Source organism: Zosterops lateralis (genome assembly GCF_965231275.1).
Source record: "Zosterops lateralis genome assembly, chromosome: 3".
In the NCBI taxonomy this organism is placed as follows: domain Eukaryota; kingdom Metazoa; phylum Chordata; class Aves; order Passeriformes; family Zosteropidae; genus Zosterops; species Zosterops lateralis.
In genome coordinates, this window is record NC_139764.1 from 47,841,067 (window position 1) to 47,856,519 (window position 15,453).

The 15,453-nt window shown below is 41.5% G+C and overlaps 1 protein-coding gene across 2 annotated transcripts in view; it reads right to left on the minus strand.

Moving 5' to 3' along the window:
* The window catches only part of GRM1 (glutamate metabotropic receptor 1), a gene marked incomplete at both ends in the record, with an annotated part of 172,946 nt that overhangs the window by 14,615 nt on the left and 142,878 nt on the right, over window positions 1-15,453 (minus strand). For both annotated transcript variants that reach the window (XM_083857233.1, XM_083857234.1), the window contains one exon: window positions 13,618-14,548. In XM_083857233.1, coding sequence (XP_083713359.1) covers window positions 13,618-14,548 — 931 coding nt within the window. The remainder of the gene's footprint in view (window positions 1-13,617; window positions 14,549-15,453) is intronic.

A 15,453-nucleotide genomic window follows, 5' to 3' on the forward strand; every position in this document is an offset into this window, starting at 1 on the left:
ATTTGCAGTGAAGACTATAAAGGATCTGAGGGAAGAGTCATTCTTGCCACCATTTTTCCTCTTAAGTGTAAATGAATCATCCCAGGAGGCAAACAGCTGTGTCAGGATTATAGGAAGTGTAAATTGCTATCTGCAATGTTTTATATCTGAACAGCTGTGAAACTAGGAACATTCACCTTCTGCTCTGGAATTATTCTCTCTGCTCAGTCAGACTCTCCAAACAGACACAAACTGAATGAATCTGTCTGGTGCCCAAGAAAACCAAGATGCAGTACACTGTGCTACTTATAATTTGAAGTCACAGTCAGAGATTCTCCTCACATGTACTCTTTAGATGTACTCCAAGCTGTAAAAACTCTTTCACATTTCCCACGTGAAAAAAAGTACAGAATAGCATATCACCAGAATTTGTACTATCTCATTTGAAACAACTGACCATCCATAACATTAGGAAGAAAGTGGGGAGGATATTCAAGGGAAGTTGAGTGATAGCCCTGAATAAACTCCTCATTTTTAAGAACTTATATATAACCCCTAGCTTTAGTACGGGAAAGGAGAAGCCTTGTACTATGTGCCCTTGGCACAGTGCCTCTCATTCAAGAGCAGCTCCTGCTCCAACACTCAGACTGGCTGCCCTCTGCACTCCCAAGAAATATCTCAGCAACACCAAAAAATTTCTGGTCTGCATTTCACCTCTGCAGTGCTCTAGCAGTCTGCAAGGTGACTGGGAAGGTAAGCAAGTCTCATGTTCAGAACCAGACCTCTAAATTGTTCAACTAAACTCTCATCCCAAATCCTCATGCCTCTCCAGTTCTAGCATCTTCCTAGGAAGAAGCATATTCCTCTTCAGATGTTTGTGTCCTTGAAAGGTCAGGTTTTATGTACAGCTGTCATGGCTGGATCAAAGGTGTCTACATAAAAAGAAGCAAGGCCATGTTCTTTTCCTGTAGGATAAGGAGCTGAATTTCCAATGCCTTTTGTATGAGTATTACCTGATCGAAGATTTCTAAGCCAGTCGATGAAGTTGGGAAGACGGACAAATTAATTTTTAGAACACAAGTCCTGAATTCCAGTCTAAGTGATGTCTGGAAATAATTGCTCTGGGTTTTAAATTAATTGTACTAATCAATGGCACAGCAACAAGTTTTGGAGAGAAATTAAGAGCCATGGTGCAAAGAGCAGTACAAATAGAAAGGAGTCCATAGGAGTATTCAGCCTTGCCCAGCAGAGTGAAACATATAAATAATTATCACCCATAGAGGACTGAGAAGCAGGAGGGATTTTATGGCACACCCTTTCTGTCGAGGTGTGAGCATCTGCTGAAGAGGACAGAAAAGTCAAGGTCACCAAGGAGAACATAATCCCAGAAGGATGCCCAGAAAGACCTGGCACTGAGCTGGATAGTGAAGATGGAGCAAAGGCTGTGTGTACTTCAGGTCACCCCGGGGCAGCGGGAGCCAGCTGTGTGCTGGGGGAGTGCTCTGGCCCTCCCCTTCTGCTCTTCCACCTTCCCTCTGTGTCAGCACAACCCTTGGTGCAATTATTCAATCATCTGGCAGGGAATGACAGGGACAACTAATCTGGGTCACAACTATGCCAGAAAAAGAAAGGAGAAAAAACCCCTCTTACTTCCCACATTGAGTTCACAGCATGGCTGTCCAGATTCTTGTCCCTGCATAGACGAAGTGATGGCATGGGATAAAGGAAGGCTTTGAGTGTCAGTTCTGGCTTAGGGCAGCTTAAAGCATTTGTGGAATTACGGGCTATGATAGCCCAAAGTAGCTGCAGGAAAATCTCTAGGCTGTCTGGGATGGCGGCAGGAGAGATTTTTGAGATAACTTATATAACACTAAGGATTAAGAAATGTATATAGCCTTATGTTTCAGTGGATATGGGAAAGTAAAGGAGGAAGGACTGCTCACTGACTGGGGAGCACAGGGATGCCAGGGGCCACACTTTGTGCTCCACCAGAGCCTGTGCTGCCCGGGCGCATGAGCTCCGACTGTGCAGCCACGCACTCCAAACTCACACACTCCGAACCCACGCACTCCAAACCCACGCACTCCAAACCCACGCATTCACGCACTCTAGCCCACTGAGCCCAGGGATGAAGCTGCCAGCTGGGCACGAGAGCTGGCGGCTCAGCGGGGTTAATGCCACCCACACGCCTCATCTGCTCGCTGGGCTCTTGCTGCCTTATCTGTGCTGGTGTGGCTGCGCTTGCAGGCACAGCTCCCTGCCAGTCCTTGCCAGCCTGCTCGAGGTTTCCACAGACTATGGGATTTGCTTCCTTTGGTTTGATTGGTTGTTTCCTGGGTGTGTTGGCTATCTGGTTAGTTAACTCATATGGGGGGCTTTGAGATACAAAAATAGGAGTAATGTGAAATAAATCCCAATTTCCAGACAATCTTTTCTCTGGGAGTGCAAGGCTTGCAAGCCAGCCAAAACAGGCTGAATGGAGCCACCTGAAGATTTGGGTTGTGCCAGGGAAATAAATGGCCAGAAGATAGCATTAAAAAAAACCAAATCCGTTCAAGTAGAGGGGAAGACTAACAAGAACTCTAAGTAGGAAAGTGTGAACATTTGCAGCTTTAATAAACCAAGGATTAGTAGTGTTGGGGAAAGAGAAGGAGGATTGACTAACTAGAAGGTGGCTTGTAGATGGTTATTTAAACTGAACCTTTGAATCTCAGGGACTGATGAGACTGAAATTGCAAACACCAGCAAACAATCTACTAGGGAGGAGTTGCTATAATCAGATCAAGGGGCACTTGTTTTGATAGAGTTTATGATCAGCTTTGACATCTCTGGCTGTGGTGCTGCAGCACAGCTGTGCTAAACTAATAATTTGCTGCTGAAAGGGACAGCTCTCACCCCTGTTCCCCAAACCATGGGCATCAGGGACAGTTTCTCTGGTGCTGACATTAGTGTTTATCTGACCTTGAAATCTGGCTCAAGGAATCCAGCAGATAGTAATTAATTTTCGTTTCTTTTTTCCTCTTTTCAGGTTAATTTTAGAGGGTAGAAGAAAGCCACATCCTGTGCACCACAAAGGAACCACAGAGAGCAGAGAAGGGGAAACAGCTTAAGAAGAGATAAACTGAAGCAGTAAGCTAGAAATGGTACATTCTCTATAATGAACTAACAAGAAACCTGGAGTTTTTAGTTGTCAAGTGGGCTTTAAAGTGACAAATTGTGTGATTATTTTCGGCCTGCACAATTGTTTGCTGTTTACAGTGATAATGACTTTTAACCTATGTTTGTCAGATGTGGGAGGCTGAATGCCAGAGCACATATATACTCTGAAAAATTAGTTGACTTTTCTTTCAAAATTAAATAGTCTCTAACAACTTTAATGTGGAGGCAGATGTTATATTGATACAATATACTTTCAACCCACGCTTAGAGTGGTTTCTTAGAGTCCTTTGGCACAGCAGAGAACCTGGTTTCTCAGGCTGGCCATGTTTATTAGTGACTATTTGATAGTGTATGTCTTCTGTTTGGTAAAGTCTGTTCTACAGATACACTTTGGTCTGAAAACCTTAAAAAAGGTCTGACAATGAAGAATTTGCCCATTCAGAGTCCTTGAGGCACAGAGGTAAGAACATGGAGAAGAGAGGGGAATGTGGTCAGATCTCTGCTCTGGTGTGAATAGTTTTCAGTGTGTTTGGGACAGAGACAGAAAAACAGAATGAGAAGATAAGTGAAAAAAGCATCATTCCATACTAGCTAAAAAAAAATAAAATTAAGTCAAGCAGAAAGCCAAGAAAGAGATTAAATTCCTCACTCTTCCTTTTACAAACTCTTAAATCCCCAAGAACAAATATATAAGAAAGCAAGTTGCTCCATTATGCACATCTGAGGGGCAGATATTTATCAAAGACTACACCCAGATTTTGGACTGAGTAGTAGGCTAGAAGTTAGCCTTTGCTTTGCCATATCCATCACATCCATACACGGGTATTTGTAAATGAACATGTCTAAATCTGCAGATTTAATTTCTAAGAGGGCATAGAACCATACCCACCTACAGACACTGACCATCTTCTCTCTCTGGGGATAGGACTCATTTGTGAATTACAGAGTCTGGCTAAAAATCAGATGCCTTATCAGTGTGTGATCGTAACATCTAGTTTGTCTTGTGGTGTTTTGTTTTGTGAGGCACCCCAGAGCAAAGAGGAGAGCCCATCACAGAAGGGATAAACTTGGTGGACAAGCCAGAATGCAAAATGCCTTTCACATCAGTGAAAAAGAAGACATGCAAGTGTTGTCCTCTTCTTGGGCTTTTATGTGCCTCTTATGTGCCCCTAAGTAAGGAAAAGGTTAAATAGTAGTAGCAACAGTATTCTGCATTTCACATTAGTAACTTTGACTGAATTGTTGGGATGAATCAAAAGTATTTTTCAGATGTCTTAATCTGAGGGGAAAAAAACCACCTCCGGTGTTAACTGTATATAGATGTGTATAATACTTGTGAAGAATAACAGAGATCCACAAGATATCCAAATTTTTTTCACCCCTAAATTAGCTCAAAGATAGATGAAATCACGAGGTGGCTCAGAGACCCCTGCAGAATAAATGCTTGCAGAACACCCTGCATGTTTATTCTAGCAAGTATTTGCACATGAATTATCATGTGTTTGTGAAATGTCACAGCTCTCTTTGTTTCTGCTGAGGTGAGGTGAGCAACAGTGGCATGGGCTGAAACATCACACTTTGAGAACAGAAAGGAGGTAAATTGCATTCTTGACTTTAAAATGTTAAAGTGACCTCTAGAAGACTTGTATTTTAGTTGTTTATTCCATTTCCATTTTATATTTCAGAGTACCACTCTCACACAACATGAGTTTGGGAATTGGTTTTTTTCCTAAGGGTGTGCTTATGAGAGTTGGAATCTGCTTTCTATATTTAATATAGAGAAATATCCAGGATTTTATGTGCTTAACTAGATGTAACCTTCAACAGCTATTTATGTATCTGACACTCTTGAAAGGTGAAGTTTTCTTCCTTGTTTTTCTCACAGAGACAGTTGTAGCCAAAACAACGGGAGAGTGTAGTGCTGAGCAGATAAACGACACTTGCTTATCCCTACATGGGAACACAATTGTTTGTATCACTCTCTATTGAGTTGGTGCATTTTTGCAGCATCCTAACTGGATATGAATAATGTATACAAATACCAAAATACAAGGAAATGTAATAAGTGATCCAGTCAAGCAAGAAATTAAATTACAAGTGGTGTCCTTATTCCTGTGGTTTATGCCAAGGAAGGTACTAGATTTCCCCAGGATTTCTGTAGTGCTGCCTTGGCTTCCCCTCAGTCAGGAAGCAGAGATTATGGTACATAACTGCAAGGCTCCCCTCTGATGTGACTGTGTATCTTTTTGTCATTGTGCTTAAGTATTGAGATTCATTAAACAAAGCTGCCTGCTGCTACAGCAGTGCCCCCAAGCAGAGAAACATGTTGTGATTCACCATCTTAAGAGCTGCAAAACAAGAGAAGGAGTAGTGAAGTGAAGTCCTCCAGCAATCCTGTGGCAAGAACCAGGCTGGACTCAGACACCGTGCCTTAGATATATGTCCAGTCAAAATCTCCTGGGAGAGCAAACTTGTGACCACCTCTGAAAAGACAGTGGCAAAGCTGCCATGTATTGGGAACTTCTGAGAAAGGAAGGAAATTGCATAGAACCTTACACAACAGCCCTCTCATCTAAAGGGACCATGCACATAAAATGTGGCTCTGACTGGTGATAAAGAAGAAGTCTGGATGAGAGTGCAGAGTGCAGGCCATGTATGCTGTAAACTTATTCAATATAACCTGGATTTTATCTGAGGGGGCAGTTTATCACCACTGCTCTTCCTGGGAGGCTGCTGCAAAACCTCATAGCTTTTCTGAGTTATTTCTACCAAATGTAGCTCAGGCAGCCTCTGTTTAGCCATGGAAGCAAACCCAAAAGGAATGAGATTAAACTGCCAGCCCTTTTGGGTTTTGCTTGATCACAAACATCCCAATCATAGCATGTTTTTTTGCTGACTTCTCCACATCTTGCCTTAGGAATGGCATGTGATCAGCTATGCATGAGCTGGGACTCCCTTTAGCTGGTATAATTTGCAAGGAAAACTTAGGGTGCATTGTGCAGCTATGCCCCTTATTCCTCATTAGAAGGATTAAAAAAAAACCCCCTCACTCTCACCAGACTGGTTATTTTGCATGTATACACACAGATAGACAATTTGGTATATAATTTGATATATGCATATGCCATGCCTGGTTTTTAAATAAATATGGGGTTTAGTAGTTATTTAAATGAGAAAGAATGTAAGTGTGGAAGTGATATCTGAGAGTCTTCTATCCCTTATTCTGTATTTTATTTTTTGTCTGTGGGCCAGAACTACAATATATGTACATCATAATGAAATGCAAATTCAAGGCTATGGAAGACAATATTAAATATAATTACACAGATCCAATTTAACAGACAACCCTGCAGCAGGGCTAGAAGAGTTTGCTATTGGAATGTTAAGTTTCACACTCCCCCGTAATTTTGTGTTTCTTCCCAGTCTTGAACACTGGTTCTAAGAGCCTCTTTGGAACCATATAACTGTCTTCTGGGAGTTTTAAATATTCGCTTAAATCGATATATTCACAAGGACAGAACAGCTTGACTGGATTAGTTGTATTTTCTTACATGAAATTCTCATCACATCCACAGGAGAACTGGGTAAGAGCTGTTACATGTCACAGTGCTTTGTGTCTGCAAAATCATCCATGGTTTAAGACCAGTAAACAGCCCAGCAAAGCCAGCAAGCACACCAACTGCTGATAGAGAGAGGTTTGGCATTAACACCTTCAGCTATCCTTTGTGAACATGCAAGAGGCTTTCCCAAAGAGGCACTACAACCTCAGAAAAAGGTGAAGAACTACACTGAATAGAGAAGCTGGGTAAATGTCAGGGAGGGCTGCAACAGGAAGATGAATCTGGCCAGGCCAGGGTGCCACCTGCCTTCCCTGTGGCAGCTGTGTCACCAGGAGCCATTCTAGGGCTGCCACATCTGCAACAACCTGTGAAGGAGGCAGACTCCTCCATGGTATGCCCTGGGTGTGATGCAAGGGTGAACCAAATGTCCAGTGGTTTTGGAGCCACATGCCCTGGTGGGGAGCTGGGAGCCTCAAAGCCATGGCCCAGCACAGCACCTACAGAGTCAGCCCTGAAAACAGGACGTGAGTGTCAGCTTTTATTGGAGGTTAATGGAGAGATCAGATATATGGCAGCAAATTGTTTAAATAAACAACCTAATCTGTACTGTACAATTTTGTCTTTTTTTTCTTTTCAACCTCTGTATAATTTCCCACTGGCAGAAGCTCACATCCTTTCTGCTGTTCCAAAATTATCTTTCATAATATGCCATTTCCCTCTAGGCTAAGCTTCAGTAGGATGATTGTGCAGGCAAAGGAGGTTTAAGGGTCTTCTTGAAAGTCCCTTGGAATGTGGTATTTTCCAAGGTCTGAATTGGTAAAAATTAGGGTCTGTCTTATCGTGTCTGCAGGACACAAGAAGTTTGCCCAATGTATCAGTTTTCTAAATTGCAAAGCAAGATAGTCTAGCATCTCCTATTAAATTCAGCAATCGTCTCGATACTGGTTTGGCATTGCTGTAGGAAGGTAAAACTACATGAGATGCTCATCTGCATAAGAAGCATTTCAAGATAATTCTTGTGTGCTGCAGGTTTGATGACATGGTTCAGGACCAAAGAAAATACTTCTCACATTGGGCTTATGTTCTGAAGCACAGGATTTGATAGATATATATATATCTTTTACAAGACAAGGTACTATGGTGACCACTTATTATTAATTCTGCTAGCACTTTCCACTAAATCTACTTGTTTCAGAAGTTTTGATACATTTCAGCCAGGCAGAGGGGAATATTTCCTGTGTGGCTGTGCCAGGTTGACATAGATTGGTTTGTTTCAATTTCACCTACTTTAGCCTGCAGAGATCAGGACAAAAATCATTGTTTTACTAACATCAAAAGGGCTTTCACATCTTCTGTTCACACTTTTCTCCTTCCCTCCCTCTCTCCTTGCCTCTATAACCCCTGCTTAAAGATAGAATATTGATAGTGCAGAATAATAACATAATAGTGAGAAGATGGAATGCTCCTGAGCACCTATTCTTGTGACAGGGCTGCTAGGGTGGATTAAGTGACAGGCTGTAAAATAATATCTACTTTTGAGCAACTGCAGCAGAGCTTGCTGAACATTTACTCTCTGTGTCTGGAAGCTCCAAGTCTTGCCATGCAGCATTGTGCACTTGCCTCCTCCCACCACGAAAATCAGCGAAACAAAATCTTCTGGACATACTTGCACTGAGTGTCTCGTCACCATATGCCTGTGGGAAGCTTTGAAATCAAAGCAGGTGAAGAGCCCCAAAGCTTTTGTGGATTGTGAATGGCCAAGGGAAATGAGTCCAGAAAAGCATGGCTTGTCAGTACAGCTCAAGATGAAATGGCAACTCAGCAAGTCAGTTTAAAGAGAAATATTAACTTAAGAATACCTGGAGATAATTTTACAATGGGCACTACAAAAAAGCAGGTGGTTCCCTAAGCCATGCTAAGGGATCAGACATGTTACTAGAGGTTATTGAGATCCTTGATTCTCAGTTAAAAAACTGTATGTAGGGAGCAAGCACAGAGGGAGAAAGGATACAGGGAAGCAGGAAGAAGTTTCTAGGGGATGTTGGGTTGTCTTCAAATTTTTATCAGAATAAAATAAATCAAATTTGAGAGATCCATGGCCCAGGTGACTGCCAGGACAAAGCTCAGACTGGATGCCTGTGACTGCAGTCTAGAGGCATGGACTGCTGAAATGTGTGAAAAAGATAGATTACATGTTTGGAAGTGTTTTAAATCAGTTATTAATTTCTAAAGGAAACAGCTAGATGAAAAATAATTGTTTGTAAATATACTAGAATTACAAGGGGAAAATAGGTATCCTATGCATTAATGTGGAGTCCTGATAGTTCAGTGAGTCTTTATAGTTAGCTTCCTATTAATTCAGATTTTGCTACATTATGTATATTGGCAACTAAATCCTTACTTACTCTGATTCAAAAGGCACTAAAATGCTATCCAGACCTGAGGTCTCAATCACAAATTTAAAATAATTTATAGTGAAGACTGAGGAACCAGATAAGCATCACTGCCAGACCTGGAGCTTATTACCCAAAGACACAAAATTTCTCCCTGTGGTGACTCCTGCAGCACTGATCCTTCTCATGCTACTGCAACCCACAACAACCATGAGAGAAGAGGGGAGCCTTCCTGTTTGGCTCAGCTCTATTTGAATTGTGTGCTTACTACAGGAAAGCAACACAACAGACCTGCAGGCTGCTGGCCTGACTTCAGTCTCCTACACATTGTATAGGGTACATCTGAAGCAGTGGCTGGAGAAGACATTTCCTGAACCCTCATCAGAATCTGCATCTGAAGTCTCACTGGCTATTTTTTTCTTCATGTAGTACAGAAGGGAGCATTTCTTCCTCAGGGAAGAAAAAACATCCACGTAAAAACATCCTTTTCTTTGAGCTCATTGACCCTCATAGACCAAAATAACTTTTGTGGCCAAGAAGAAGGCTAAAGATCACAGCAAGTTCCATAGACAAAAGTTTCCACCTCACATCCGGAAAAAAATAAAAAATAGATGCAAAAGGCTCTCTTAACAAATGCTTCTATGCCATCATCCCATAAAAGCCAGGGTCTTGTAATACCATCAAGCAGCAAATGAACAATAAATGTCCCCACAAAGCTTCAACACAAGCAGCAGATATCACTCTCTCTTCATCTCTCCTGATGGAGCTACTCCATTTTTTATACATATTTAAGTATTCATTTGACAAGAGGGAAATTATGACAGTTGCTTGGTACTGAAGACACTCACGAGGGATCCCTCAGACCCAGATTCAAGCTCTCTCACAGAATAATACAAAGTATTTCCCTAGGGTTTGCATTACAATGTTTTTTTCTCTGTTCCAAAATGCTGCTGGAAAAGAACATGCAGAAAGGAGACTTGTCCTGGACAGTGCATAATCCAGAGCATCCACCATTATAGAGCATCCACCTGGGAAATGAAGGAGATGCTCTTAACCTGAGTGCTTTAACTGTTGGGGTAAGATTCCCTCATGATTTCCTGAAATCTTCCTCCATGGGAAAAAAGAATGTCCCCCTGGCCCAGGGAAAATGCTTACCAGCAAAGGCCAGTTCTATGAAACATTTTGAAAGGCCAGAATTTTCTGACAGAAAACATATATATTCCACCGGAAAATTCCCAACCAGCCCTATGGGAAACAATGTTGGCTGTAATTGCTCATGGTTTAACTCAGTCAACGTAAGAGCGAGTTCAAATCCTCAAGACTGCACGTGCCAGCTTGAGAGGGCAACAGATCAGTAAAGGCAGTGTGCTTTATTGTTTATGTGAAGACAGTGTTAATAAGAAATTTATTTTCATTGAAACTTTGTTGGCAAAGCAGCTGAGACAGACGTTTTTCAAGATGACTTTTCTGACCTCTACATCAGCACCAGAGGTTTTCAGCTGAAGGTTTTGAATTGACTAATTGATCCTGTGTTAATAGAGTTCCCTGGTTAATTCTTTTGCTCTACTTTAGGAAGCAGAAAGGGAGAGTGTCTTGGCTCGCTCTAGTTCCCAAGCTATACTAGTTAAACTAACAGCACAACATTGCATGAAAATGCTTTATAATTCTTATATAAGTTTGATTTGTTCTTGTAAATGTAAATCAGTTTCCATTTTTAAAACTAATTCAATTTAACCCTATATCTCCACACCACTTTAATTTTGATGGATGGCACTTTTCTGTTTAGGAATTGGAATTCAATGGATTAAGCAGAGAAGAGATTTGATACAGACTGGAAAATGGATGAAAATTGAAAAGCAGGAAAAACAAAACAAACTAGGAAGAGGGAGAAGGCATAACAAGAAGATAAATAAATAGATACAGAAGAGAAATCTTTTGAGTGCAGAACTGCTGGCTACTTCTAGACAGAAAAGTGTGGCCACAGGAAGAGATTGCTGAAGAATCTAGAAATAGAGTAACATACTTACAGGGGTTAGAATTACTGAAAACATGTCAAAAAAATCCCAGATTTTGATAGGGCATTAAAACAAAAAAGCAAACCAAAGAAAACAAATTAAAAAAAAAAAAAAAAAACAAAAAAAAAAAAAAAAAAAAAAAAAAAAACAAAAAACAACACAAAAAAACCCAACCCAAAACAAACCAAAACAAAACCACAAACATCAACAAACAAAACAAAAAGCCACAAATTAAACCATTGAAAATCAATGGAAGTCATTCCTGTGGGATTGGGCATGTACAAGTATGTTTAAGTCCTTTTTCAGGAAGGATCTGATTACACATTTGAGTTATCTAGATGCTTCAAAGGCTGCAGCAAATTTTACTTTTTCCTTCTTGATTTTCACAGTGACTCACTTTTTTATCTGTGATGTCACAATGTCCTCAGAAACTTTGCAATGGACTCAGCTAGGAGCTAAAAAACTCCTTCAAAGCCCTGAAATTACTTTTTGTTTTGCCTTGGGACTTTATTTCCAAAGCTTCATATTTGTCCATTGAGCTTCTTTCAGTTCTCCTTCCCATGAACAGAGAGGTGTGCTGTCCTTTTCCGTCAGCAATCCCAGGGTGCCTCTGCACCTGTGCTGCTCTGGGTGAAGAACATGCAGTAACTGCACAAGAGGTTTAGGTCAGAGGTGGGAATTTGGCTATATAAAAGATGTGGATGCTTAACCTGAAGAAAAAAGGCATATTAACTAGGTATTGAGCTTTTAGTCTAGAAAAGCAGCTTAAAACTCTGTAGAGCTTTTCTGCTTTGTAACACTCACACAGGCTTAACAGAGAGGTCAAGAGAATCTTACTAAAATTATGTAACAAACAAATTGCTGTTGAGTTTTAAAGGTAACAATGATGAGGGAGAAGCTCAACTTTTGAACAGGATGTAATATTCTCTCATGTTAAAAACTATATTCTAATCACATTTGGATTATTTAAATTACTTTTTTTTAATAAAGGTAGAAGAAGAGTAAGCAAAGCAGAGAATTAGTTATTAATTTTCTCATTACCTAAAATATTCAAAAGTCCTCTTTTTTTGACAGACATCAACTTAAAGAAACCAACACCTAGCCAGAAACCACACTGCAGGGACATCACGCTAGTTTCTTACAGACATCTGAGTCCCATCTAACTACCATAGAGTCAGAGGAAAGTGGATCAGGCTCCATCTTTCTATTTGCATGGAATTCAAGCTGTTGGGCTACAGAGAGTTTTGGCCTGCAGGTGATGGCTGTTAGGACTGCTTGCCATTCCCTCTTCTCTCTCTGTCTAGCTCGGGAGTTGTCAGCCTTGATGTGGCCTCTGTGGCACACTGAGCTATGTATTTGGGTCACTTATGTCTCCATTCCCTTCCCTTCTGACCCCTGTCTGGCAAAATAATAAAATGTACTGAAGTAGCATAAAGACAAAATTGATCACAGCATGGGTTTTCTACAGTATTACCTCCATCACCAGGACAGATGAAAATGGTTCTTATGCAAACTGAATCACAACGAGCCTAACTCAAAGAAACCTACAGATCCCAAAAAACTGGAAAATAACTGAATTTTAGTTCTATTGGGAAGCTCAGAAATGTCGGTTTCACTGCTGCTTTTTTTTTTAATTGGGAAAAAAAAATCATCTAAGCTCATATCCAGCCCTATGGTGCTTCTTTAAAGATTAAAAAACAATAAAATAATAAAGAATGCAAATTTTCAGACAGCTCCTCACAGCGAGATGCCGTTTGAAGTAACAGTTCTCTCTCCCGCTCTGCTGCATCTGGGTTGCTTTTAATTATTAGCAAGGAAAATAACAAGCTCTATAGATGTGAATGCAATTTCATTTTCACCGTTAGTTGACTTCTGCAACTTTCACACCAACGCTGAGTTTGAGAACATGGAGAGATTTACACGAATGATGAGTAAGAGTATTGCTCATAATGCTGAGTATTTAATAGAACACAGGGATAGCATGGAGGGTGCTCTTGAATCACAGTCATGAGGACTGCCACAATACACTACCTTAAAAACTAATGTTCAGTCCTCAGCTTTCACACACGTTCCGGTGGCCTTAGGCAAGTACATGTGATTTACAATTATTCAGACAGAGATTTCTTATCTAAAAGGCTATAGTAGCACTTCAGTTTGAACATAATGCGGAGCAACTGCACATCAGGGCGTGAGATCCCTGTCACACACATGTGACAGGGAGATGCAAGGAGCTGCAAATGGAGCTTGGTTACTCTGCCACTACCTGACCTGCCCCAGTGGTGGAGGGAGTTGTGCACAGGGCTGCCTTCATAGCAGGAAAGAAGATACTAAGCAACACGTCAATATCCATCTGAGGCTTAGAACTGAAGAGTCATTTCTACCTTTTCTCCTACACATGAGATGAAAAACTGTTACATACCTTATTATTCAGCAGACTGCAGTGAACCAAGAGAGGACGGCAAATAGAGGGACATTTACAGATAGATTTGTACCTGCAGTCAATCCACTTACTTTGGATTTCCAGCCCCTGGCTTCTTTCTCCGGAATATGTTGAGGAAAGTGTTGGACTTGCAAGGTGCCTTGCCATCCCCGACATGCATACGCACCACATCTGAGGTGGTGAAGGCACTGCGGACGTTCCTCTCGGGCTTGGCTATAATGATGTACATCTTAGGGGTGAACATGCACCCCAGAGCCACTGTCACACTCAGGCTCACTGCGAAACAGGTGGTGATGATCTTGTAGTTGCTCCCGAAATAGATGGGCACGAAGGCCAGCCAGATGATACAAGTAGTGTACATGGTGAATGCGATGTACTTGGCCTCATTGAAATTGGCGGGCACGTTGCGAGTCTTGAAGGCATAGTACGTGCAGCTCATGATGAGGAGCCCATTGTAGCCCACGGGAGCCACGACGCCCAGGTTGCTGGTGTTGCAGATAAGGTAAACTTCCTTAATGCTGGGGTAGGAGAGGATGGGCATGGGGGGCTCCAGGATGATCAGGGTGATCACCAGCGTCAGCTGCACGCTGATGAGGATGGAGGCGATGACCACCTGTGCCCAGGCGCTCATGAAGCGCGGCTTGCGGGTGCAGATCTTCTTCTTGCTGCCCGCCAGGATGCGCGCGATGCGGTTGGTCTTGGTCACCAGGGCGGAATAGCACATGGCCGAGGAGAGCCCCACCAGGAGGCGCTGGAGGTAGCAGGATGTCGTGGTGGGTTTAGCTATAAGGGTGAAAGGGCAGACGTAACCCAGAAAGATGCCAGCCAGGATAATATAGCAGAGCTCGCGGCTGGAGGACTTGACAACAGGGGTGTCTCTGTAGAGCACAAAGATAAGGGTGACAAACATGGTGACCAGGATCCCCAGGCAGGAAAAGACCACAGCCACAATAGACTCTATATTGCTCCACTGGAGATACTTTACAGGGATGGGTTCGCAGCCTGCAGTGTACAGAAGAGAAACAGAGTGTTAGAAAGGCAGCTCCTGGAATAATCTATTTTGTTGGATCTCAGTATAATCCAAATTTTAGGATATGTCTATTTGACATGGATTATGAAAACCATTTTACAAAGAAGTGAACTGCATCATGGAAAAGTTTGGATGAAATATGTTCAAAAAACAGCCATCCTTTTTGGATGTCCCAAACATTTTTCTCATGATGCAAACAGGAAATTAGATTTGGTAATATCTGCTTTTAGAGATACCTGATTACAAGTCTAGCATACCACGGGCACAGCTAGGGACAGAACCCAGACAAACTCACCATCATCTCTTCATCTCAGCAAGGAAAGCATTGTTGCAAATGGGGAGGTTTTTTACATCCTCAGATTAATTTATTTAATTGTTACCATGATCAGTATAGTTAGATCTACTATGTTTTTTGAGAGTGATTTTATAAATAATATAAATTAATCAGAGGTCTATGGATAGAAAAATGGTAATCCCAAAATTTTAATGGAACCATGTCATAGCTACTATACCTTCTAAGTATATTTCTGCTTTTTTTCTCCTCACATTATCTTACTCTTATTTTGTCAAACCCTCTACTCATTGTTTTTCCACTTGGAAAAGTGAAACCCACAGAATATGCATGCCTTCAGACAAAAACTGGAAAGACTCTCCTTTCTGACTAGTACAGACATGCAAACATAAGTGTCTGTTAAGATGGTACTTTACTGCTCTCTCCCACACTCAAGTTAAAGGAGTCTCTGGATATCTTCCTCACTGTGCTGAAGAAGTAATACCAGCAATAAACACTACAGAGGAAGTAAAAGCCTGTGTGTTGATAAGATGTTATGGTTGTCAAGCTGTTACAGACAACTTTCATGATGGCATTTTCTAATTT